Below are 25,649 nucleotides of genomic sequence, written 5' to 3' on the forward strand. Positions count from 1 at the left end.
GTGTAAATATAATTTCTTTCACCATTTCCACATGTTGATTGTCATCATGTTTTCAACGCTGGTACACCATAATGAACAGATACGTGTCATCAAATTGTTCATGCACAACCCCAAAACTTGGTAAAACTTGGTTCTGCTACCATATTTCGAACGCGTTTATTTATTCATTTTTTCAGCTCTGGTTGTGTGTAGTTGTAGATGGACTGGTAGTACACGGTATAAGTGCACTCCTGCAGATAGAATACAAGAGTGTAGAATACGATGGACCGAAATCGTTTTTGTCAAACTTGCATGCATAGCTTGCTGATATCGATGGTGTATCAGAGGCTTTGTTTGGATTTTGTTTCATTGTGATCAAAAGACTGTCTAGGTGGTTTATTCATTGGATAGTTGCGTAGAAATCGGTGTTCGATTTCATCCGAAGTACCTGTATTACCTGGATACCTTTTCTTTTTATGCGAGGGTGTGTTTAGCTCACTGCTTGTCGAACCGATACCAGTGATCCTGACTAGTGGAGAGAGTTTTTGACGAGCTGTAAGTGAGTACATCGAACGTTTACGTGACGAGTTGTTGTTTGTTGGGGTTCGTTTATGGATGCTTCGTGTGAGAATTTCAATTTGAACGGAAGGATATCTTATACCTGATACCTGGCTGGTGAGATTTTGATTTTAGTACAGATGTAAACGTAGCATAGTTGGTAGGTAATTTACCTGTACATGTGTATGTACAATGTAGATATTGTATTAGGATTAGGATATCGTATTCTAGGAAGTTAGGTACATCTTTGTTTATATGTTCGATGTGTTACATATCCGTGTACGGTATTATAAGTGAAGTGGTTTTGGGATTGTAAGTTTCGCCGACGTTGGTGGCCGTCTTCCAAATGCATAAGCACAGGCCACCGTCACCGTCGCCGTCGGCTACACAAATTTATTTTTGCGAAACGACGGACGACTGCGACGACGAGTATACTCGTATCTCGACGAAGAATTGGCCGTCGTTCGATGGTGGCGATTCGAGAGTAAGGTCGCGGTATAATTTTTTTTCTCTAGTTATCGTCATCGTTTCAATGCAAATGTATGCGTATACGTGTATAAATGTATGTAGTATAGGATGCTAACGGTCGTGATTTGTAGGCGAACACCTGCGCAATAGATGCGTTTTAACGTTACTTATGCGTATAAGTCGTATGGAAAACGAGTAATTTTGTGACCAAGTGTTGAAAGGCAAGGGCCATTTCCTCGAGCGATGATGCCATGGCTGTCGCGACATGGGCGGTGGAGAAATTGGCTGGAGAAAAGGAGGAAGGGAAGAGAATGCAGCTAAAATAGTGAATGCGAGCCTTTCCTTTCATTTGCGAATTTCAGTGCTTTGCGAGGTTCAACATCAACACCCATGGAATTGTGTTCTGAAAATATTGAATTTTTCATTTTTTTTTCAAAGTTTTAGAGATTTTTTGCTGATTGAAAAGGGCGAAATGTACTCTAAAAACGTGAACACTTCATGGAATATTACTTTTAAAATACGAAATAGTACCTGAATTTTATGAAAAGTAGTACTTTCTAGTGAAATATGTGAAAATAATTATGCTGTAACAGATGAAACTCGAAACTCATCTTGCTGGAAAAGACGGTAGCCCTGCTAGCCCAGTAAGCACTTGGAATGGTGAAACTACCCCAGGCTGGCCCTTTTCCTTTTTCTTCCCTCTCTACCTAAAGAAATGAAGGGAGTAGAACCTCCAAAAATATAATTTTTAGGAAGTTCTTGTGATCTCACGTCGCGTTAGACTGTTTTTAATGGACTGGTTTTAATTATATAGGTAGCAGAGGTTCTTAATCTGATGAGTTCATACTTTGAATTTGATTTTCGAACAGATCAACGTATTGTGTAAGAGGTCTATGTTTGGGAAAATTCACAAAAAATATAACATGCAACTTTGAGAGTGTATTTTACTGCTGAAAATGTTTTCATATTATTTTTAATGTGGTACCATTTTTCTTTTCTCTATCATTATCTTGCTGTTCCCACTTCTAATTTTATGTTGTTAACAGTTGCCTTTTACCTATTGCTTCTAGAGGTTGCACTATTTTTTAAATCTGTGTTAGTTCATTTCTATTTCATTCAAAAGTTTCTCGAACTGGAAAAAATCGTAATTTTTCAAGCTGAAAAAAATAGGCAATAATACTGTAAAATCGAATGTGATTTTTTTTTTGCAATTTCATTCAAGTTGGACTTAACTTTATAATAATTTTTTTTTAATTTCCCACCTTCCTTAATTTTCCTCGTCATTTCTGAAAAGTGCATAAGGATGGATGACATTCTCTTTCAGCGAGTCAAATTTCAGCTGAATCGGAGTTGACAGGTTGTAAATTGTTCACAGGGATGAGAAAGGAGGCAACATTAAAAAAGAAAAGTATTCTCAGTTTTCATAAATGGAGAATTGGGCAATCATCTGGCTTAGATTTAATTTGAGGAGGACTCATATTTTTTTATCAAGGTAAAATTGGTTTCTGGGATCATAACATACGAGTTAATTCGATCCCAGTTCATCAAAAAATTTATCTTGGATCTCTGTGAATCGTGTAATTATTATATTACTTCGTTTGTATGTACAATGTACAATGTACATCTCTATTTACTCGTAAACTTTCGTAAGACACGTTTTACCACCGCAAGATGATCAGTTACCTTGAGCGTCTACTCCGATAAATGGTAAAAAAAATAGTCTTCGGCGTTGTAAACATCAGAAAAAAAACAAGAAGGAAAATTGTCGCAACGAGTATGTAATTACTGTAAAAATTACCGTATTAATTTATTTTTCATTGTGCCAGAGCCCTTCTTTAATTTATACGGAAGAACGTTACATGTTTATTACATTCATATAAGAGAAAACCGGTTTCGGAATTATGAGACGTTACGCACCTATGTCTTTTTTTTTCAATTGCTCCGTCGTAAGATGAAAAATTGGTGCGTATGATAAGAAAAGAAAGATTGAAAATACCGCGATTAATTTTTCTCTGTTGGATTTTCTTGTGATTTTTGTATTTGAGTATTTATATTTTTTATAATTTCATTTATTTTATTTGGTTTAATTTTTTATGTAAGTAGGTATGTAAATTTGACGATTTTTTTCGAATTATTAATGAATGATTTTTATGGTCGTATTGATTTATACTCGAGATAATTATCATTAATGGTTTTGTTCAACTTGATTGAAAACTTCATCAGGTGAATTTTCACTTTGAAAAATTTGATAAATTGTGTTTTTCTTGGAAAATTTCCTTATCAACTGTGTATCGCGATATGACTTTACTTCAAAAATAACGCCGTTATACGAAAGCGTTGTAAAAAAATTATCTACGAAATATTAAATTAATGAAACAAAAAGCGGAACAGAAAAAAGAGCGTAACGTTACATTACGCAATGCATGATAGGCGCCTACTATGACAAACATCTCATACAATAAACATTAAACGTAATTTGTTTATTTGCTACGCGTGAAGACTCACCTTATATTATTAGTGTATAACCTCCGTAATACGTTAACGATTATTCCCCTCCTTGTGTTTCTTTCAGCTTCATCGTCCTAAGTTGATTGTAATTAATAGGCTGGTAGTACAGATGATATCTTTTTATCTAAAGAAGGATGAATTTTTTTCAACGTGAGGTGCATTCTTAATAGAATTTTTCTTGAGTGAAAATTGTGCTTAGGTGGTCAATTTTGATGGCGAATTCGTGATTTGGTTTCATCCAGCGTCCAAAGTACTATAAAAATCATCTCAGGATTGATAGCTAATTTAAAAAGAGAGGCGAGTGAACTTTTTTGAAAAAGAAGTCAATTTAAAGAAATGCTATGCTGGAGGAACACTTCAAAGGTCATTTGATTGTGGTGGAACATGATGTGCTTTTGCCTGCCAATGAAATACGAATAATTATGTTTGTTTTGCTTTATAGACAACTTGAGAATATTTTCAATTTTTATACATTTGCTGTAGGTAATTATATTTTCGATTCGTTACCATTTAAGGATATGATTTCTGATTGAATTTATTCCTTGCATCTTTGTCCATATCCTTCGTATGGTTTACTTTTATGGAACGAATGAGAAAATTTTCCTTAGTTTGAATTAAGTATCGCCTGCTGTGATTAAGTGACTTTGGAAAATTTCTCAACTTGGAGTTTGACATCCGGAACTCATATTCAAATCACGAAGTTATGTATAGTTGCAGTCCTCGTAAAGGCATTAATTCGGTGAAATTCAGAGTTATATTAGATACCCACAGTAAAACATCCCTTCCTTCAGTCACCTCGATGTAAGCTATAGGAATTTTCGAAATTAGTGGGCGATGTTGTCGAATGAAACATATGTACCATTCTCTTGATAACAATTTTGGTTTGGGTAGAGTTGATTGAAGTTTGAAATTCGATTACGTGGAAAAATCATTTTGCTAAACGAAGAATTATTTTGTACATATATGAAATATTATCACCAATTGATGCGATTTTTCTAGACGTTGGTTGTCAGCATTGTCTAATTTGAATTGTTTTTTTTTTTTTTTTTGTTACAGAACGATCTGTCATCTTGTTGATTGATCTGTCTCGGTCAAGTTCACTTCGTCGGCATATTTAATGTGTAAGACACATTTTCGTTTGGTGGGTAAGTGTACAGAAAATTATTTTATTCAGTTTTCATTAAAGTTAATTTTGGAAAAAATGAACGTTGAAAAGTCGAAAAATTTTTGCGATCCACGAAAATTTGATATTGAATTTTGAAGTCAATGAATCAGGAAAGTCCAGAAGCTTCAATTGATTCTTTTGGGAGGGGGTGAGGTCTGCAGAGATTGCAGAATTCAAAAATGGTACTACTTTGAGGACCCCTGGCTCAGCCACCTGTTCGGCTGAATGGTTCAAAATTTTTCTGGGTAGTCTCCTACTCGAAGTAAATTTCCTCTCCAATTTTTGTCAAAATTTAGGGCATTGTTTTTTTTTCGTTTTACCTTAAACATGCTCATAACTGAAATATCAATTTTTAGCTCATAATAATTAATGTAATTTAATGATCACAAGACGAAAAAAATTCTATTGTTTTACCTTGATAAAGGGACAGAATAAAAAAATGAAGAAAATGAGTCCTACCTCTTTGCTCAATTGCCACTCACAAAATAATTTGGTGATTGAAAGTGGTACCACCCTTCATCAGTATTTTCAAGTCGTACGTTACTTTTTGTCTCAAAATTCAAATTTTTAGACGACAAAAGTATATCCTACATTCAACTTATAATAATTGAGAAAATGTCCTTTAGTTCAGCAACAACCTTCAGTCTGGCTTTATCGTACCAAAAACACATTTCAAAGAATCGTCGAATCGTGTTCACATTATAAAGGAAATCGCGTAATTTTATTACAACGCTTATTTTAATAGCTTCAGGAAAATATTTTTGAAGATCTGCGAATTGAAAGGGGGAAAGTGGCGTTAGAAATTAGAACATGTGTTTATTAAAAAAAATTCATGCGAAATTGATTTTCAAATATTGCAAGGAAAACGATTATGCAAAATTTTCTTTATCGGATTCTCAGTATGGTCATAAAATGTTCAATTTTTCTCCATCTAATAGTGATTAGTACGAAAACATAATTACGCCAATAATAATAACAAAACACTATCGACGAAACCACCGAGCAATTCCCATACACCGTATTTACATTGCGTATTGATTTGGAGACCTCGTAGAACGAAAAACAAAAAGAAATCGGTAAATTCCTATAACCGAACAATATGTCCTCGAAAAATCTCAAATAAACGACCAACAATTAGCATATATCATTTTCAAGTTACGAATTATGTGAGACCATTGAACACATTACTGCACGCGCCGATTCAACACTTTGGAGGGGAAGAAGAAAATAACCCAAGAAAAATATACGACAAAAATAAAAGAAAGTAATAAACGATTATTGGTTTTGAAATTCGCGTTTAATTAGTAAATTTTTCCTTCGCTGTGAAGCGACCTTGAAAATACTGAAATTTTCAACTATACTTACACACACATCAGTTTTTAATGCAACTATCAATCACCAAACGTTACACTTACGTATTATAAAACGTAAATTGGTGCGAGTACACATTGCAAACATTAACAATGCACGTTGTTCAACCACAGTGTCATAAATATTCGCGAAAAATCTAGATGGAAATATACGACATTAATATTATGTGAAATAATATTAGACAGGCGATGAATAGCAAAAAGTTTACACGTGTAGTATAATAATTTTTATACATCTATACAACGCAGCCTCGTTATATATTCGTGATTTTTTGCCTTTCTTCTTTTGAATTTAAAAACGATACTGCGCTTTTTTCCATCGTTTCATTTTTTTCATTTTTTTTTTTTTTTTTTTTGTTTCATCGCGGGCGTATGCACATATCGACGTCGAGAGTGAGTATTCTTTCTTTGTGTTACAACATTGTAAATTATACGACTTATTTATTCACCACTACTCGTCTCCCGTGCATGTTAAAAATTTCGCACTCGTGATTCGTGCATCGTCTACGTACACAAGTTCTCTAATTTTTGGCAGTCGAGCAAACTGCAGAAATTGGCGTAAAAACCAACCATCGCGCTACAATGCAAATCCGCTACACGAACTGAGCAAACGCGCTTGCAAATCATTTATTTATCGTTTTCAAAATTGAAATTTAATTACCCATTAATTACATTTCCGAGAATTCGAACAAAAGAAACAATCGGACATAATTCTCTCGGCTTGATGACACTTTCAAATGATACCACAGCGAATAACAAAACTTCCGCTGCTATAGTTATATCTGCCTAATTGATGCTCGATTCGAGTTTCGTTTCCAAAATAGAATTGTCTTTATTTTATTTTCTCTCTTTTTCTCGACTGACTTTATTTTTAATGTGCAATTGTCAACTTTTTTCTACTGCAAATACCTTTTTGTTAGATACTTAAAATACCAAATTCAAATTCACGGAGAGTTCGTATATAATTTTTCTAAAATTACCAGAATGCGATTCTGATCTAGAAAATGAAGGGATGAAAATCAGGGACATCAAATTATTAATACATGTAAATTTTCAACTTCAGTAGCACATGATTGATTATGCGAATAGTTTTGCTCGAGAAATTTAGAAAAAATCGAATTGATAGTACATACAATAAGATCAAAAGTGAAACAAGGTGACCATTTAAAAAATCCCAATAAGAAAAATTATCAATTTTTTTGTTTGAAAATTAATGAATTTTGAACCTGCATTTACGGTGGTCTAATTTTCTCTTCCGCGAAAAAAATTGAGAAAAACTTACTAACGAAGAATTAAATGCGAATTTTATGTTTTAAATTAATCAAAAATGCTTCAAAAGGAGGTATCCTAAAATAGTGGTGAAAATGTACTTGATGAAAAAAAGGCAAAGTCGTGGAATTTGGCTTGACAGTTAAATTATTTCTTAAAGAATAATTTAAGGAGATACGCCGTTTTCATTTTGAAGAATAACCGTTTGAAAAATGGGGAGGTGCAAAAAACATTCAAATATTGAAGGCACGTTTTTGAGGAAAAACATCTAAAACCTGAAAGATAGGTAGGTACTAGCTGAGAAGACATCTTTCAGGTGGAAAGGGAGAAAAGAGAGTTGAAAAACGCTGCCTTCAAAGTCCAGTAATCATGTTGAAAAAGTACAACAAAAGTCTTGCATTTTTATTTGAAGATTTATTGAACACCCTGTACTTTGTACTACGTGCTATAGTCATCCAAAATACTCTGAAAAAATCTACGAACCGGTTCATTTTTCATTTCTTGATGTGGAATGATTCACGTTATTGAAGATTTAAAAGTGTCGAGAGGATGGTAAATAAATATTTAATAAGAAGAAGTATGGTTTTTGTTTTGCATTTTTTTTTCTCCCAAATCTCTCCATCTTTGATGTTTTCTCCGAAACTTTTAGAGGTAGGTCAAAAATGTCAGGTGATTCACGTTCCTATAATTTATTAGAATTTATATTTCGGAGCCATGCACGTGCTTCACACGTTTGTACAGGAATTATTGGCGCACGTGGCACCTTTTGTGTAAAAATTGAAAACCATCACTAGATAAACCTTCGAATTATCTACATTCGTGGTTTTTCCCATGCAAGAAAATCATAGATGAGTAGTACTATAGTACTACTTCAGTACTATTTCTGTAAAACTATTGAGTACTAATTCAGTACTGTAGAACTAAGTAGTACTTAGTATTACTTCAGTACTACTTCTGTATAACTATGCAGTAATACTTCAGTATTGGGATACCAAGTAATGCGATAGTACTATTCCAGTACTACTTTAGGTAAGACTATTCAGTACTACTTCGTTATTGTGGTATCAAGTAGTACTATAGTACCATTCTAAATACTACTTTAGACAAATTTCTCATTTTATAGTCAATGTTCAAGCTTAAACTTATTTGTTAAAAATAGGTATGTGAGTTTGAATTTCAATTATACCTGCCCAGCACACGTTTTTTCTGAAATTTAAAAAATTAAGTAGCTAATAAATACGGCAATTATTTCTATATGCTCGAAAAACAGCAAAAAAAGCGCTCATAATAAGTGGTTACAATCTAAAAAAAAAAAAAACGCATTTCATTAATATTATTGTGCTAAGAAACCAAAAACAGCAGAAATAAGTGCTATAAAACTGCTCCATTATGGGTAGGTATCAAAATGTAGGTATGTATTTTCAATGAGCTATCAAAAAACCTAAAAAAACGTCAAACATTAATTTTTTTTAAAATACAAATGCATCGATCATCGTTTTTAATTTTCATATTATAGGCTATAAAAAAACGTTCATTTTTTTGTATTGACAATTTCAAAATTTTTGTTTTTTTCCCATTTTTCAAACTGATTTTTGCTGTTTTCCCCCCACAAAAAAGCTGTAATGACCTAAAAAAAAAACCCTCAAAATCAACGTTTTTTAAAACTGAAATAAGCATTTGCATTTGTTTATTCCAAAATAATATGCAAAAATATGCGCTATAAAGTGTCATCATTTGTCTCAAAATTGCATGAAACTGACAAAACGTAAATAATATTGCTATCTGCGGTATTTGGTGCAGCAAAAAAAATATTTGATATCATTAAAACAATTTCCTTACTAATAATGTACTGCAATTTTTAAAAAAATGAAAATATTTCAGAATAACAAGGATAATGTGCTTATGTTGTTCAAAATGTGCTATATCCATTGAAGTCCCCATAGTCTAGTGGTTAAGCTTACGCAGTTAGGAACGTAGGGTCGCAGGTTCGAATCTCAGGTTAGGTAGGAAATTTTCGTTAATGGAATTGGATGGTATATGAATTAATGATTCGGTGGATAAAATGTAAAACGATTAGTAATAACTTGAATCGTGCCAAATGTACTCCATATTTTTAAAAATTAATTTAAAAATTTTAAATGTAGTACTAGGTACAGTTCTTTTGAGTAGTACTGCAGTAATATGTCCTAGTAGTACTGCAGTAATACTTTTTCAGTACCTAGTACTACAATAATACTTCTTAGTAGTACTGTCAGTAGAACTGAATTGCTCAATTTAGTACTACTGAAAGTAGTACTGCTTTTAGTATTACTTTAGTAGTACTATTTTTCTGCATGGGTTATGCTGTAAAGCTCAAAATAAAAGTTTTTCGGAGGTCAAGTTTCCAAAAAAAATTTCTTCTATGGACTGAACGTAATCTAGGGAGACAATGTTTGTGTACTTATGACTGGCACTTTTGCACGCAACTTTCGAACCCACGTACTCGTGAGTCTCGTATACCTATATGACATGACATGAAGTTGATAATTAGATTTTTTTTTCATGTCTGCTTTGTTTTGGAGGACACCGCGTATGCGAAAATTCCATTAAGGTAGTTGTAAAAATAAAATGAATAACATCGAACACGTGTAGGACTATTTTACTTTTTAGTTTTAATTAAAGGTAATAATGTAACAATACACACCGAGCCTAACGCGTCAATTGAAAGTGATAATTATTGGCAAAGCTTGTTTGCTCTGTGAGGGGCGCAGGTTATCAGAAGATTTTTTTTCGGAAAAAAAATGTCGTAGTATGAAAAAAGGACCCCCACGATGTAATTGCTCTCTGTACAAGCGGATATGCGTGTAGTTGGATCGTTAAAATTTTCGCCTTAATGATGGTAATGTAACGTAAAGGTGCGAAGTGCATGACTTTCATGCTTATAACGTATAGATCGTGGCAGCTGTCAAAAGAGGTTACTCTTAATTTTGTTGATATAAGGTTCGCTTGTTTGTTGTTTGCAGTTGTTGTTGTTTTTTCGTAAGACGACGAGAGCGGCGTGGTTTATTAATAATCCGCCTATATCGCGTAATTGATTAATGCGTACGCGGTTACAATCTAAATACTGTATATGGATGTGCGCTATACGAGTATACGATGTTGATGTGTTGTTGAAAAAAAGTACGTATACGCGCGCCCAAGACAGCACTAAACAGAACCTTGAACGATGATCGAAGTGTATACGCCGCCGTGTTACTTTTTTAGCTTCGGATTTTGAATTTATCACTGTCGGATGCATTACTCACACTTGAACACAAATTGTAGTAAAAACAAATGAAAGTTTGTACGCGGAAGAGGGCCATGCGTGGTATGCTTTAAGGCTGGTAGTGCTGTAGTGCTTTATGTGTAGATTGATACGTATATAGTATACAGTTACGTTTTCTCGGAATTAATCGACGTATGACTCGTGTACTTAGACGAAGTGTGTTATGTAATGTTAATCGAAAGAATATGGATTTGAATACGCCTTGGCGCCGGCTACGCGACTGCTAAAAGGAAACAATCAGCCTTTGATCATCGTGTAACTGGTTGGTAGGCGATGCAATGTGACCGTGACCGACACGTGCGTGTTGAAAAAAAAAGAGATGTCAAGATATATTTGCGAGGGGATTTTTTGGTTGACTGGAAATATGTAATTAGAAAAAAACAGCGTGAGATGAGAAGAATACGTTTAGAAAAAAACTTTTGCACTTTTTTTTTGAAAATTGAAAATGTTTTGTTGCAGTACAAGTAAAATTGTTGACAAAAGAGAGCTTAAAAATAGCAACCAAAAAAACTCCAAAACTGTGCAAAATTTACCTGTGGATTATTCATTTTTTTAAAATGAAAAAAGTTCAAAATTCATGTGATTTCAGATCATTTTAGAGTGTAACGAAAGTCCTGGAATTTCTATTGAAATTTTTCTTATGTTGAGAAGTTTTCTATTCTGAAACATAAGATTATTTTTAAATTATTCAAAATCTCATGTTTTAGAACCTTTCGCCTTCACATTGCTTAGGCTCCTTTTTTGCTCATTTTTTCTAGCATTTTACTTACTAGAAAATGTATCTTTCTGATTTCCCGAATTTTTTGCAAAAGGCAGAGTCTTGGCTTGCAATAATATTTGCGCATAGGAAGTCGACAAAAATGAAGGATTTTGCTTTGTGGCATGCGGTAAGCGTCATCGAAAATATCAAGCTTCAAAATTGAGACTTATTACTTTCCTTCCTTTTCCATCATTTCTAACTCCTTTTTTTTTTTTTTTTTATGTGGTTTTGAATCTTGTTCAAGTACTTTTTCGAAAAAAATTGAGTGATTTTTCATGTTTGGTTTTCCATTTATTTTTTCGATCATTGAAATGATAATTTTTTGGTAAAAGTTCAGAAAGATAACGGATATTTTATGTCTTGAAGATCGCTATACAAGACATGAATTATTTATTCACATACCTACCTCTTCGTAGAATTAAAAATTTTAAAAAGATGTCGTCTGTTAAAGTGCTCAATGTTTTTAACCTTGTGGTCTAATGATTACTTTTCTTTTTAGTTTCTGAAATAAAATCGACGATTTTCTCATTCAATATAAAATGATTTTTTCTGTTTCTTGATTTGAAAAATTTGTGAGATAAGTTTCTTGCGTTATTATTGTTATGCGGAATTCAATTTCAAACTCGTTGGTGCAATTATTCTATAAATTTGCGCAAAATAAACTGTTTTGAATTTTCAACGCATAATTCATCAGTTTTTTCAAAATTTTGAGCCAATTTTTATGGAGTTTTTAGATTTTAGAAATTTTTTCATTGTATCAACTTCATCATTTTTTAAAACTCTGTTTTCGTGGTATTTTCTTATTTCAATAACTTTCAAGGTATATTTTGTGACAATTTCTAGTCTTTTCGAGCGATTCAGTGTAGACAGGTTCATAAAATGTTTATGACAATTCGGATACGTTTTGTGCTCTACCTATTTTTAATGATTTTTTGTTTTAATTATGACTCACTTGACCGCTTGAATTCCAATTTCCATTGACCCATCATGGCAACTGCAGTCAATGTACTACCGCTGATGTCAGCCTTTTTCATTCTCAGTATCAGCAAAATTCATTGAAAATATAGATTGGTACCTCGAAATATTGAATTTTTAGTTGAAAAATCATTATGTTCGCAACGTGGTAGTTTTCAGTTTTTTGTCCCTCCAGTAATCATTTTTCCTACGATCAGTTCCCAAGTATTGCGTGTGACGATTTTTATGGTTTTTCGAAAGGAGATTTATGTTGAAGTGGATGAATTTGATTGAATGCGTTTACATTTCAGCTGCTTCAGCTTGATTTCCACTTTTTTTTTTTCGTTTGATTATTCTATTTTTAATCGTGGAAATTTTAGCTTCGATTTGTTCATCTTGAATTTAAGAAATTATTCGTCTTCCATAAGATACACATCTGTAATGATTTTCTCATTGTAAATAGTATGTATTTTTTTTTACAGAAATAGCTTGTTGCTCCTTTGAATCAAATGTTGGCTAAAAATTATTTTAATATACGAAAAGTGTTGACATAAAAATCTGGTGGCTATGTACAATTGTACATACAATCATCCTTTCATCTGATACCTTTTAGGAATGCACAATGCATAATATAAATCTGATTTTAGTCAGAAATCACGACTGCGTTATTAAAGTCGAATTTTATGCCGAATTTGAAAGTAAGCTTCCCCCTTCCCCTCCACTCTCGCCGAAGAAAACAAAAAATACTCATTCTTTGGAAATATATAACGCGTAATATTTTATCTTAAGTACATTAAGTGCTATGGAATAAAACATGGAGCTGAATATGCGAGAAAAATCATATATAACGGCATTATTTAAGAAATCCGTCGACTGCTATATGTGCTAACGAAAATTTCCCAGACGGTGATCCGGTGTGAGTTGATGGATTACGCAGAAATAATGCGGTACTCGGGTTCGGATTTTATATGTTACCTGTATTTACTGTCACCATTTGCGGAGTTCATGATTCTTTTTTTCCAACGAAAATCCATTTTGATGAGGGTGTTTGTTATTCGCGAATTCGCAGTTAACAGGTAGTAGAATATCGAGGAAAAAAAATTTCGTCTGCGTTTTATTGATTAATTTTTAGCTTAAGGGTATCGTTTGTTGTGTACCTTATTGTAAAAAAAAAAATTTTTAAAAATAAGGTGATCTTGAGATAGGATTTAGGAAGAACGGAGGATTTACAGTGTAATGATGGCGTGGTTTTTCATAGTTATGGAGTTATTATTATGTATTATTATTATTATCGTTATTGTATATGTAAATGTATACGATATACGACGTCTTTATCGAAAAAGATAAGATATTCTCCATGTAAGAAATACGACTAGGTAACAGTGAATTATCCAATCATAACACTCTTAACGAGTAGCGTGCCATAGAAAAAACAAAGCAGTTAAAAAGAAATAAACCTATTTCACATTATTATACGTCCGTATGCATACGCGACTATGAAACAAAATCATTATCTATTTAGGTCTTAGAACTTTTTATATGGAGTAAAAAGGGAAAAAATTGTAGGTAGGTACGCGTAGCATGGCAAAGAAAAAAACTTTATCGAAGTATCGCCCCGTTATCGTTATCAATTTTACAACTCGGTGTAGGTAATTTTTTTGTTCCGGCTGTATTATATTTACGTTTTGTGTTTTCTTTTTTGCAGCAATATTGATGCCAGTTATGAAAAAATATGTGCTTTACTATTTTCATTCGTTTTTCGCGAGAGTTCATTGAACTCGTAATCGTTGTATTTGCGAATTGCACATTTTTTCGCACAAGGTGTTCTAACGCGATGATTTTTGCTTTGTTTTTTGCAGATTGGGTATCACTGATGGAAACATGTACGATAAAATGGTAACGGATAACGGGCACTGGAATTATTGCAGCAGTATTCTAAGGCGTAAAGGTAGAAAAAGATGGCAGGGCGAAGAATCGACCGAAAAGAGTCGCGCCAAATGTCAAGACAGAACGTTATCAAATTGTTGTTTTTTTCTGGGCTCGAGGTTGCTGCAGATGGTGATGCAGCAGCCTCGCGAAAATCATTTCAAAGGCTTCGGTCAAATGATGTACGGATATCATTGCACTATTAGCGTTAGACTGGTGTTATGGTTCTTACTGGTATTCCTTTGCCTTAACTATACGTCACTACCTTCCGTTTACGCCGCCACTCAAAGTTTACCAGTTACTACGACCCCCACCGCCATTACCCCCAGTATCATCGAAAGCAATATGAATCAAACCACCAATAGCAGTAGCAAAGCAGTTCGCCGACCTAGACAAAGTAAGTTATTGATTATTTTATTAAATTTTTCGTATAGTTTAAGTATATTTTGGTTTGATTGATTTCGTATAAATAGATCTAACAATAGCTTTAACTCGAACTTACTCGTAGTTGTGATTCAGTGCCCAGCTTATGTTCTAAAGACAAGACGGGCAGGAAAAATCACAAAAATGACTCTTACTAATTATATACTATCAATTTTTAATTTGAGAATTATCCTAAAAATAAATGAAAAAACCTTTTGACTCAATTTTGTTTAAAAAAGTGGAAAATATTTCGGAAGAGTATAGGTTAATTACAATAATTTTATTCAGAATTGTATTTTACTTGAAAAAAATTCTCCCAAGTTGGATAGCAGATCAGAATACGTGCAAATTTACTTCTAAAATTATTTTTTCCCTGAACGAAGAGAAATACGAGGAAAAGTGTTCAAACACGTGAACATTTTTTCTATTTGAATCATAAACGATCAAAACAATTTCAAATGTTTAAGAAAAACTTACAAAAAAAAAATGAAAAACTGATGGAATTGATGGAAAACGTTCGTAGAAATTTCGAAAATTCGTCGCAAAAAATCCTCTCTTTCCCATCGATCTCTGAATTGAATCATTTCTCAAATCAAAATTTAAACATGCATTCTAAATTATAATATAGGTATAGGTACCCATAATAAACGCAACTCGTGTTTTGAACAATTGTTTAAAACATGTAAAGTTTGCTCTAAAATATTTGAAATAAATACTTTGTAATCATTTCGTTAAAGTATGTAAAATGTCATTAAAGTTGCAAAAAAAAGTTGCGAAAATCGCTTAAAATATTATATAAAACTTCCTTACAAGTTAAAGGCAGTAGAATTTTCAAACAATAAAAATACTATCGAAACAATCACAAAAATTCATAAAAAGTTTGAAAAAAAAGTTTCTTTTGAGTTGTGAAATTTTTGGACGAATTTGAAATGATCTCCTTAACCCACTCAACACAATTTCTCTACTATTCGAGTGCTCTAAAGCAATTGAATTGTGTCCGAATAATTAAGTTGGCATAATTATAGAAATAAAAACATTCATTTCTAGAATCGCTAGAGGATTCTTAAATAGCACCAAGATGTACCTAGTACCTACCCTGTTAATATTTTATGGGGAAATATTTTTTGCACGACGAAAAAGGGCGTCATCACGACGAGCCTTTTTTCGTTCATAAAAGATGAATAAACGACGAAAAATGATGAAGTTCCACGCCAGATAACGCCCGACAATAAAGTATTTATGAACGACTACGATTTAATAACGAGATAAGCATGTATTCACGACAAAATAATTTCATACACGACAGAACATTATCAGCTCAATTACAATTATAATTTGTACAAATTTTGACAAATGATCAACTGAGGGTTTCTTTCAAAAAAATTTGAGTGAAATTGTAACTCAGTAGAAGAGAACCAAATTGGCCAAAGCGAAGCGAGGGCTAAAGCTTAGGGAAAAAATGAGAATTTTGAGTATAGATCGGCGTTTTTGTCGGTAAATGAACAATAATTAAATACATGACTGTAAAAAATTTGAATTTTTGAGAACAGAAACTAAAATATTGTTGGAATTTTTGTATTTTTTCAACTTTCTTGAATTTCTCACAATTTCCCAAGTTTTTCCTGCTTTCGCGGAACCGAAGGGGGGCAAACTGTCTCCCCTTGGCCCCCTTTCGGTCCGTCCCTGAGGTCAAAAGAGGAAGAGGGGTCGCCCATCAAAGTCCACAAAACATTACTTCTATAAACAGCAATTTTTTAAGTACCTACTTCGTTTTTTTGGTATCATTTTAATATTTTTTAAACGTTTATTTCTGTCGGTGAAATGACTGTTTTTGATGGAAAAATTTTGTCGTGCATTGCCTTATATAGGAGTTGAAAGTAATAAAATGTCGTGAATTTTTTAATTCGTCGTTTGATACATTATTTTGTCGTTGGAGTACCTTTTATGTCGGGGTAAGCTCTTTATTGTCGGGAATTTCCCATTTAGTCGTGGTAATGATTTTTCTGGCGTGAAAGTGCCTATGCTTGTCGTGCTGACGCCCTTTTTTGTCGTGGTATTAAATCACACCCATATTTTATTTTCTTCAATTTCAATTTTTTGAAAATGTAATTTTACTTATTAAAATAAGTGCAGCCTTCATTCAGAGATATGCTCCAAATCTTATTTTGTCAATTTTTGAATATACTTTCATGTTGAAATGCTATACTTGTATATCCGTGTATAAAGTAATAAAATGAAAATTTTATCAAAATTCGAGCGATTTTCTGGTATTTTATTATTTAATGGTGTCATTAGATTAATCACCTAAATATAAATATTTCATCGCTGATTCATCAATTCCCATGTTTTTGTTGAAAAAAAAAAACAGAATTAATGACTGAGCAACTGAAATATATCTCGGTGTGATAAAATATAAAAATAGCGAAAAAGCACGGCTTTTGTGGCAAAATGGTAGTGGCCATGGTCACCCCTCGAAAAATACTGTAAAAAAAAATTATCGTTGATAAAGAACAGTCTGGTAACGGTACATATGTTGATATTATTGTAAGTTTTTTCCCTACTTTAGGCTCCATGTAGAGCGATTTGAATTCTTCAAAGTAGATTTAATTTGAACTTATTGTTGAGGTCAAAAAATTTAAGGTTGTTCTCATTGTCCTCAAAGAGAGGTAGGTACTTTCATCTACATTATCAAGTTCCGAATCGATTTATTAAAAATAGCTGGAGATAACACCTTGAAAATTACGTTTTAGGAGTCCCTCTCCCCTCGCTTTTGGGACGATAACGGAAAACCGCTGCTAAAATTGTCAAAGTCTTCCTTTTTGCCAAAAATTTCCAAAAGGTATCGTTTTTTTGCCACAAAATTGCGAAATAGTATCTTTTTGTGACTACAAGTACAGTTGTAAAAAAAAGTGTCACTGTTTTGCCAATGTTTTGTTTCTTAATTTTTTGAATATTAAATTCAGTTGAAATGTTGTGGCTTTTTAGTGATTTTTTGTGCATTGAAAAATTTTCCTCTCTCTCATTTGTAACTTTTTTGTCAATTTTGGTTACCAAAGTTACTATTTTTTTGAGAAAATTAAATACGAGCCGTGTCAGAAATAATCATTTGGTAGTGCTACTGTGCTAGACGATAAATACCATAAAATTTAAAATACAAGCCAGGAACAGATTCATCAAAGTAGTTTCGGATTCTGTTTTATCCTTATTCCGGCATCTGAAACTTAACAAAATTATGACGAAATTCAACACGAAATGCGTCACATAGGTACATAGCGAGCTAGAAAAAAAAACTGAACAGTATTGAACAATTTTTATATTTTCCGCTCCACCCAAAAAGTCAAGAAAACTATAGTGTGGGTGGCATAACAACCAATGATGGTACGTACGTATTTTTTACACTAATTACAAACTTTTTCTGTTTTCGGCTGACACCCACTCAACAGTTGAATTTTTCCAGCTTTATTTGTTTCGAAATGGAATATTTTGCTCTACTCATATGACAATTGACACCACATGACTGCAAAATGTTTCCACGTTTTATCCTTCGATTACCTTGACTGGAATATTTTCAAAAACACCGTGATGAGCCCACATGTGGTCGTATAATATAATTAAACCGAATCAACAATTTTCGCCTTTGGTTTACCATGGCATAAAATTCGCTAACCTTTTTCCTGCTCGAATCTTCGGCTTCGTGTACCGGTCCATTCTGTATTTCCAATTCCTAGAACTGTGTACTTGTACCATATAGGTACGAAAAAACCCCTCGGCTTCGGCTCTTGCACCTCGCGAGTGGCAGTCGTATCTACTTCATACCAGTACTTCTATTCGACGATCAGTCAACTCCACACACACACACCATAATCGTTTTATCACGCAAACAACATTTCAAATAAGTAGAGCGTAAATCTATCGCCTACAGCCGAAATCCAATCCGAATTGTTTTTGACGTTGTGGTGATACTATTATAGGAACATGGTATGTTACAACAGAGACATGAAAACAGCGCAGAAGGGGCATCTTTTCACAAACGCCGAAGCGATGCGCCTATATTGCTTTGCTTTACATACGAAAAAGATCTCTTTTCACCTCCTTACGCGTCTCCTCAACTGCTAGATTCATCGTGCTGCTATTTTCGCTAAATCCACTCAAAATTCAGTCTATACTTACATGTACCTTACCTACCGTATCCAAAGGTAGACCGTTTTAGATGCATTCTTTCACCGTTTCCTTTTTTTTTATTATTTGATATCACTCATCTCGCTCTCTCGCATTCCACGTACCCCGCAGGAAGTGTTTTCGCCTCTTTGGACATAAGATAGGATACCTAACACAAAAGATAATACCTATAGTCAAAGCTATTGTTAACTTTTCCATTAATCTTCGATGTCGAACGTGGATATTTTTTTAGCCGATTTACTTTGCCGCCACAGACGCCATCATCTCCCGATCTTTCATTCTGTATTTTTCCACTCACCTCATTACCATTATACTTACACATACACATACCGAAACTGATGCTGACAACGATGACGCGACTTCAAAAAGTTTCAGTTTTAAGGTTTTTCTTTATTGTTTACTCCTAAGTATTAATAAACGCATCGTTGAAAATTGTTCAACGTTTTCTACATACTACGTCTTCTCCTCTTGTGGCTATGAGTTCTTGGAGCTCATCAACATCTTGGTGTGTTAGGTAAACGACCTTTTTACGTATACTCGTCTGCATAGACGTGTATACTCTGTATTCTACTATACATGGATAAGGTACCGATTTTTCTCCCCCTCTTCGTTATTTTTATGTAACAACGCGTACACATGCGAACTAATTAGGCTCAGCTTTTTATACCCATACAGGTAGTAGGTAAGGTATACCGTAGCGTTTTTCAAAGAAATATACTTAATAAACGTACAGACGCACGGATACATGCTGCACAAACAAGAGTATACTAACCTCTGTCTGTATGATACAGGGTGATTCATGATTCTCTTACACATTTCTTCAGTTCATGAAACTGAAAAAATAAAAGATTTATTTTTTGAAGGTGATTTTTCGGATGTATGTAGATATGTAAACTGGGCACAAGATGAGGAATCACTCCGGGGGTGGGGAGGCGTGTAAATTCAGCACATTGCTAAAACAGTAGCCATCTGTTCTCTTGGAAGAATCAAAGATCCTATCGGTTGAAGTGCTAATGAGTAATTCTTCACTCTGGAGGGATTTGAAAAAATTAAAAGTATGGTACTCAACAAATTTCATATTTCAAGTCTCAATTCCTGAAATGATGTGAGAACTGTAATTTTCAAACATTTTCTGAAGGCTCCAGAGTCTCGAAGATCCAAAACTGTTTCGAATGAATTTAGACCAGGGAAGAGGTATAAATAGAGAGCATCCTAATCAAACTTGAGCTTTCTGGTTCAGTTGGATAACTTTTTTCTATTTTCAGCCCTTTGTTTTCTAAAAATTCTCTAAAATCCGAGAAATGTGCTCAAAGACCCGAAATCTGGATATAAGTATTAGGGTATTTTCGCAAGTTATAATCTACTGAATTGGTGAGTAATAAATCATTTCGACTGACCAATTAAGTATAGATTTTCTACTGTTTTGCAGTCAAAAACTACTGCTTTTAAAAAGGCAAAATGTTGTGACTGCTAAGCAGTGAAATTTGACTGTTTCAAATTTAGAGAGTAGGTACTTGGTTTTTTTTTGAATCCCAATTTTTTCTTGGGCCTCCTTTTTCAAGTTTTTGGCTAAAGTCGATGAAAATTGTTCACGGTGTCTAACAAGCAGAACATAATGAAAGAACGGGGCAAAAGCAGGAGATTTTCTTGAATATTTCTTGAAGGGGCGGGAAGGGGGGAGATAACGTGCAAAATTTATTCTCATTTTTTTCATAATTCAAAAAAAAACTTATTTTTTTTAAAATTCAAAATTTATAAGTTTTTAGTTCTTTTTTACAATTTTGTGAAAAAAAAATAAAAGTTCGAATTCCTGAAAAAATGAGAGAACTTATGGAAATTTGCAAATTTTGATTTAGAATAATTATGGAAAAACAGTACATTTTTTCAAATACTGTATTTCAATATTATTTATAAGTGGAGGGGGGGGGTTGAAATTTTTATCCAGTCCTTTTTTAATTTTACATTCTTACTACCTAACCAAATAAAAGAAAATTAACATTTTAAAAGAAACAGAAAATGAACGAAGGACTGCTAAGCTACATATGTACGAGTAACTACATATATTGAAAAATGGAAAACCAAAATAAGTTTTTTCACTTGGTGTTTCTATTTTCAAGTGGAGAAGTCAAATTTTTTTAGATTTTTTTCGAGGAGTTAAGGAGAGAGTCGAAATCTTTTCAGATAAACGCTGATGCTGAAATCTTTCAATTTTAAAAATAGGGAGAATATGAAAATTTCAAAGTTTAATTTAAAAATGGTAGGTAAAATTAAAAAGCAGGATATTTTAGCAACTTTTGCAAAAAAAATGCTACCTAGTTGAATATCTCATATTTGAAGAAATTTAAAATTCGCTGGTATCTGCCACAAAAGTTGACCCCCCCTCTTTTGAACATAGATTATGACCACTTTCAAACCAATCTAAAGCCTCTAGCGAAAGTCAATTTTTTTTTCAGCGTACTGTAATCAGCTAATCACTCCTTATTGAATCTCCCTGTTGTCAAAGTTACGTTTTATGAGCAAAAAACATGATACAAACAGGATAAGCAAGACTTTCAAACATTTTGCTCTTTCAGCTTTGAAAAAATTATGTTGCAAATTTCCCAATTTCTATACTTATCATAGGGCTAATTTGTTTGTTTGGTTGTTGTTGTTGTTTTCTTTTTTTTTGTAAATGATTATTTTTATTATTGGTGTAATAAATTCCCAAATTGGATAAACTGGGATCTTGTTAGATAATTTTTTTGTTGATGATTTTTCCCATGAAAAATTGGAAAAAAAGCGCAAAATTAATTGAAAGCATAGAAAATATTTCACCCTTCTCCTAATTCATCTGAAGATTTGTGTCGCGATGGCCACGCTGATAGGTTCATTCGGTTCCTCGCAATTCCGCGTGATTATCAAATTCTCACATTTGATAAAGACGAAAAACAATTTCCTATGGATTATTCGATTACGATTCGAGAGGAGAGAATTTTATCATGCAGCTTCGTCTCCTTTTGGCTTTTGTCTTTGTGCTTCCAAACCGCTGGTAATATGATAATGAAGATTTTAAGATGAACGAAGACAAAATAGCGACGATCATCGTGTAGTTTTTAGTCGGTGGCGTCGATAATGACGCGTAATGGTACAAAATCGCATTATCGCCGTTCTGGACGCGTCTGTCTGCTGCAGTCGAGTTAGAATTCCGCGAATTCAAAGGAGGGCGTGCTCATATTTTATCCGTATAGTTCCGGGAAATACGCACTGTAGAAATGACGCTGACGCGTCGCATACAGAAAATAAAATTGAAGAAAAAGATTTGAGCTTTATTTCCCGATCTTTTTGATAGAAAAATACCCTAGACCACTTTTTGAGTTACGATTAATTAAATCAACATCGTATCATTCGTATCTTGTCGATAACTGCACCTTACTCCATTATAATTCTGAAATAATTTTCGGACGAAATAATAATGAAACATGACAAAAATTACATCGCAAATTATAAGGAAATGAAGGTGAAAATAGCACAATATCGAGAGAGAAAAAAATGAACGGATTGAAGATCTATACAGAGAGCAAGATTCACAATGTCTATCGGAGTAGGGTACTATAAACCAGGTATGTCAGACGGCCATTTTGTTCCTGGTTTGACGAACTTAGCATTGCAGTATATGGGAATTTGGCAAACTTTAACTGCGTATATCTTCAAAACCGTGCACTTTTACAACTTTTTCATAATAACTTCTTTGAAAGAGAATTGAACGAGCTTTCCAATGGTATGCTACATATATCAATTGAAGTGCATTTAATTTTTTTGAATTTCAGTCATTTTTCAGCACTTCATTTTTGGGTTAAAAATAGTTTGAAATTGTGTGAAATTCACAGCATGTGCTCTAATTCAATGATTACTTTCATCCTATGCCAGAAATTCCGTCATAAAAACCTTGAATTGAAAAACAACAATTTTTGAAAGTGAGGAACAAAATGGGAGTCTGACATACCTGGGTTACAGTACCTTAATCGGAGCTGCGAGCGTGAAAAGAAGGGGTGGTTTTGTAGGAAAATTTAGACTGCTCCTATACTTACCCCTCACACCACAATATGTATAATGTGTATTTATATGTGGCTCATCTCTAAAGATGAGCAAATTCCGTTCAGGTATCCGAATACCGAGCATTCCAGTCGTTCAGATGTATGTATAGCCGGATGCTGATGGAGGGGAGACTCGAGACTGCGAGATGAACGAAGAGAGACTATCAGTAGATTTAGGTGAATTCTTGTATCAATGTTGCCAGTTCAGTTGAAAAACATGCAACAAAACTGCAACGTTAGTACTTAGATTAACCGAGTGCTCGAAAAGGAAACATTCCGATGCCGGGTGACCGCTGGTGCTGGTGATACATGCACGCACATTATTTAGGAACTCAATATACCTATGTGGCTATGTATTACCTACACCTTGAAAAATACGACAAACAAGGTGGAAAGAAGTATTTTTTTCGTCATATATAAATGCGTGTTGTTTTGTAGAAAGCAACTATAGTATGATCATAAGGTACAATGTTGGTGTTCGAAGATGAGGAGGCTTATAGTCGTGTAGATATATTTTTATCGATCGGACTGGTCGCAGTGCAGACATACCTACAGATTTTTTTTCAATTTTTTCTCAAGTTTTACCTTGTTCAAGAATATTAAAAAATATTAAACATTCGGCGCGGTCGTTTAATTGTTATGATTATTACGATGATGGGCGTAACGAGTCGAAAAACTTACAAGATAAAAACTTTCTCCGCGCGGATTAAAAATTAATTAATTTTCGAAGTTACGAAATTATTTTGTAATTTGGTACACGACCAGGTTTTCAATATCGAGATGTAGGATTTATACGTATTTTTTTTCCTGCTCTACGGTTCTGTCGGTTGGTTATAATGGGTGTGTGGAATGATGTGGCGGCTTGGCATTAAGTGACCAAAAGGTTATTGATATTGGGAAGCATCTGCGGTAATGAAATTGAAAAACTTGTACGTAGTGTTGGGTGTTTTTCGAGTTTTGACGTATCTGATATGTTAGATACCTACATGATTTAGGTAGCATTTGTTCTTTTTATCTTTTTTGGTGTATTATGATTATAGTTTTGAAATGAGAATGTTAAAGGTTTTAAGCGGTGTTTTTGTTCTTGAATGATATTCATATTTCTGTAATCGCATTCTAGAATGAATTCGCCAAAACGTTAATTGATTAGTCGAAATTATTCAGTTTTACTGATTTTGGTTCGGCGAACTCTTTTTGTGAACTTTGGATCTATTCTATACGTCTTATTAGGATGTGTCCCTTTTAGTGCATTGAAAAGTGGGAATAATTGAATAATTGGGTAAGTAAGGGAATTACATTGAAAAAAATGAGGTCATATTTGTGTTCAGCACCTTCGAAAACATATCATTGGACTTCAATTTTTTTTCCTCTCTTCAAATACCTACTTTCAAAGAGGATAGGAAGTTCCTCTATCCATTAAAAGGGCTCATTTTGAAAATGCAATATTTCAAACAACTATAGAAAGTGACTGCACTATAATTTTTTCCAGCATTTTTAATAATAACCCTCTGAGTTTGAGACCTTTGAAATAGAGCACTACTAAACATGACTGAAATGAACCCTCCTCACCTTTGAAAGGTTGGAGTACAACTGCAGGGATTGTTTTTCTGGATCTACGTTCTTTGACGAAATTGGAAATCATCGGTTGAAAATCGTATTTTTTAGTTGTACCTACTGGCATTGATCGAATGACTTTTTTGATTTTGAGTGGATATGTTATAATTTTGGAATTTTTTCAGATTAATTTTTGAAACTATTTTGAAAAGGAGAGAAATCATTAGTTCGATTCACTCAAGGGATTATTGATCTCCAAAAAACTGTTTTTGATTTTTGTTTCGAAGTTTTTATGATGCTAATTGCATGTTTTACAGTAGACTTTCGTTTTTTTACCTGCATGTCATGAATGAAACGGGCCAGTATTAAACAACTACATTAATTTTATACAAAGTCTGTACTCTGTACTCTGTGTACGTATGCTATGTATTGCATCTGTTCATGTTTAGCTATGTACAATTGAATTACTCATTTTATGGCTGTTCATGAGAGAATAACATGGTTATCTTTTACGATGGTCGATTGTGTTTGTGTGATGTGGCGTGGGTACTGGGTACTTAGGGTACTATAGGTAGGTCGAGGTACTTACTATGCATCTGTAGTATATTGTTTCACATGGATAAATTTTAGTCAGTGATATGGTATCAGTTTTTTTTTTACTAAAAATTATATGTATTTAACTATTTATAGGTGCGTTTTGTAAACATATTTGACGGTTGTTATGTGCAAATGTTTGTACGCTACAAAAGGTTTACGTGTGTACGTAATGTCTGCTGCATTTACGTAAACTTCAAAGTCAGAAGTAAATTTTGGAAATGGCAAGTGCATCATTAGCAATGTAAAATATTAGGTATTTTACTTTTGAATTGCCAAATGAACGGAAACCACGTGTCACATGAGGTGTTGGGAAAATTTTACATTATCGTTATTTTATCAGATATGACTGTCATTCTATCTATTCGTTCGTTGAGCTTTAAAAGTTTTTGTTACACTTTTCATACTTCTGTCGAACTCATTTTAAATATGTATGGATCTATTTGCAATGGATTCCTTTTTTACATATTACCCAGTATACTTGGTCGGATTACTCAACTAATCATTTTTCATTATTTCTTGGAACTGGAACCTCAAACGATAGATAAATCTGTGAAATGACGTC

General features: G+C 33.5%; 1 protein-coding gene across 5 annotated transcripts in view; it reads left to right on the forward strand.

Annotated features, from left to right (window-relative positions):
- LOC135836417 (insulin-like peptide receptor) overlaps positions 1–25,649 on the forward strand; it is an 86,749-nt gene that overhangs the window by 14,507 nt on the left and 46,593 nt on the right. For 3 of the 5 annotated variants that reach the window (XM_065351239.1, XM_065351240.1, XM_065351243.1), the window contains 2 exons: positions 4,570–4,658; positions 14,195–14,658. In XM_065351239.1, the coding sequence (XP_065207311.1) occupies positions 14,217–14,658 (442 nt within the window). In that variant the 5' untranslated portion in view covers positions 4,570–4,658; positions 14,195–14,216. The remainder of the gene's footprint in view (positions 1–4,569; positions 4,659–14,194; positions 14,659–25,649) is intronic. The other 2 variants (XM_065351241.1, XM_065351242.1) reach the window with 1 other exon arrangement.

The sequence above is a fragment of the Planococcus citri genome, chromosome 2 (assembly GCF_950023065.1).
Source record: "Planococcus citri chromosome 2, ihPlaCitr1.1, whole genome shotgun sequence".
NCBI lineage: Eukaryota > Metazoa > Arthropoda > Insecta > Hemiptera > Pseudococcidae > Planococcus > Planococcus citri.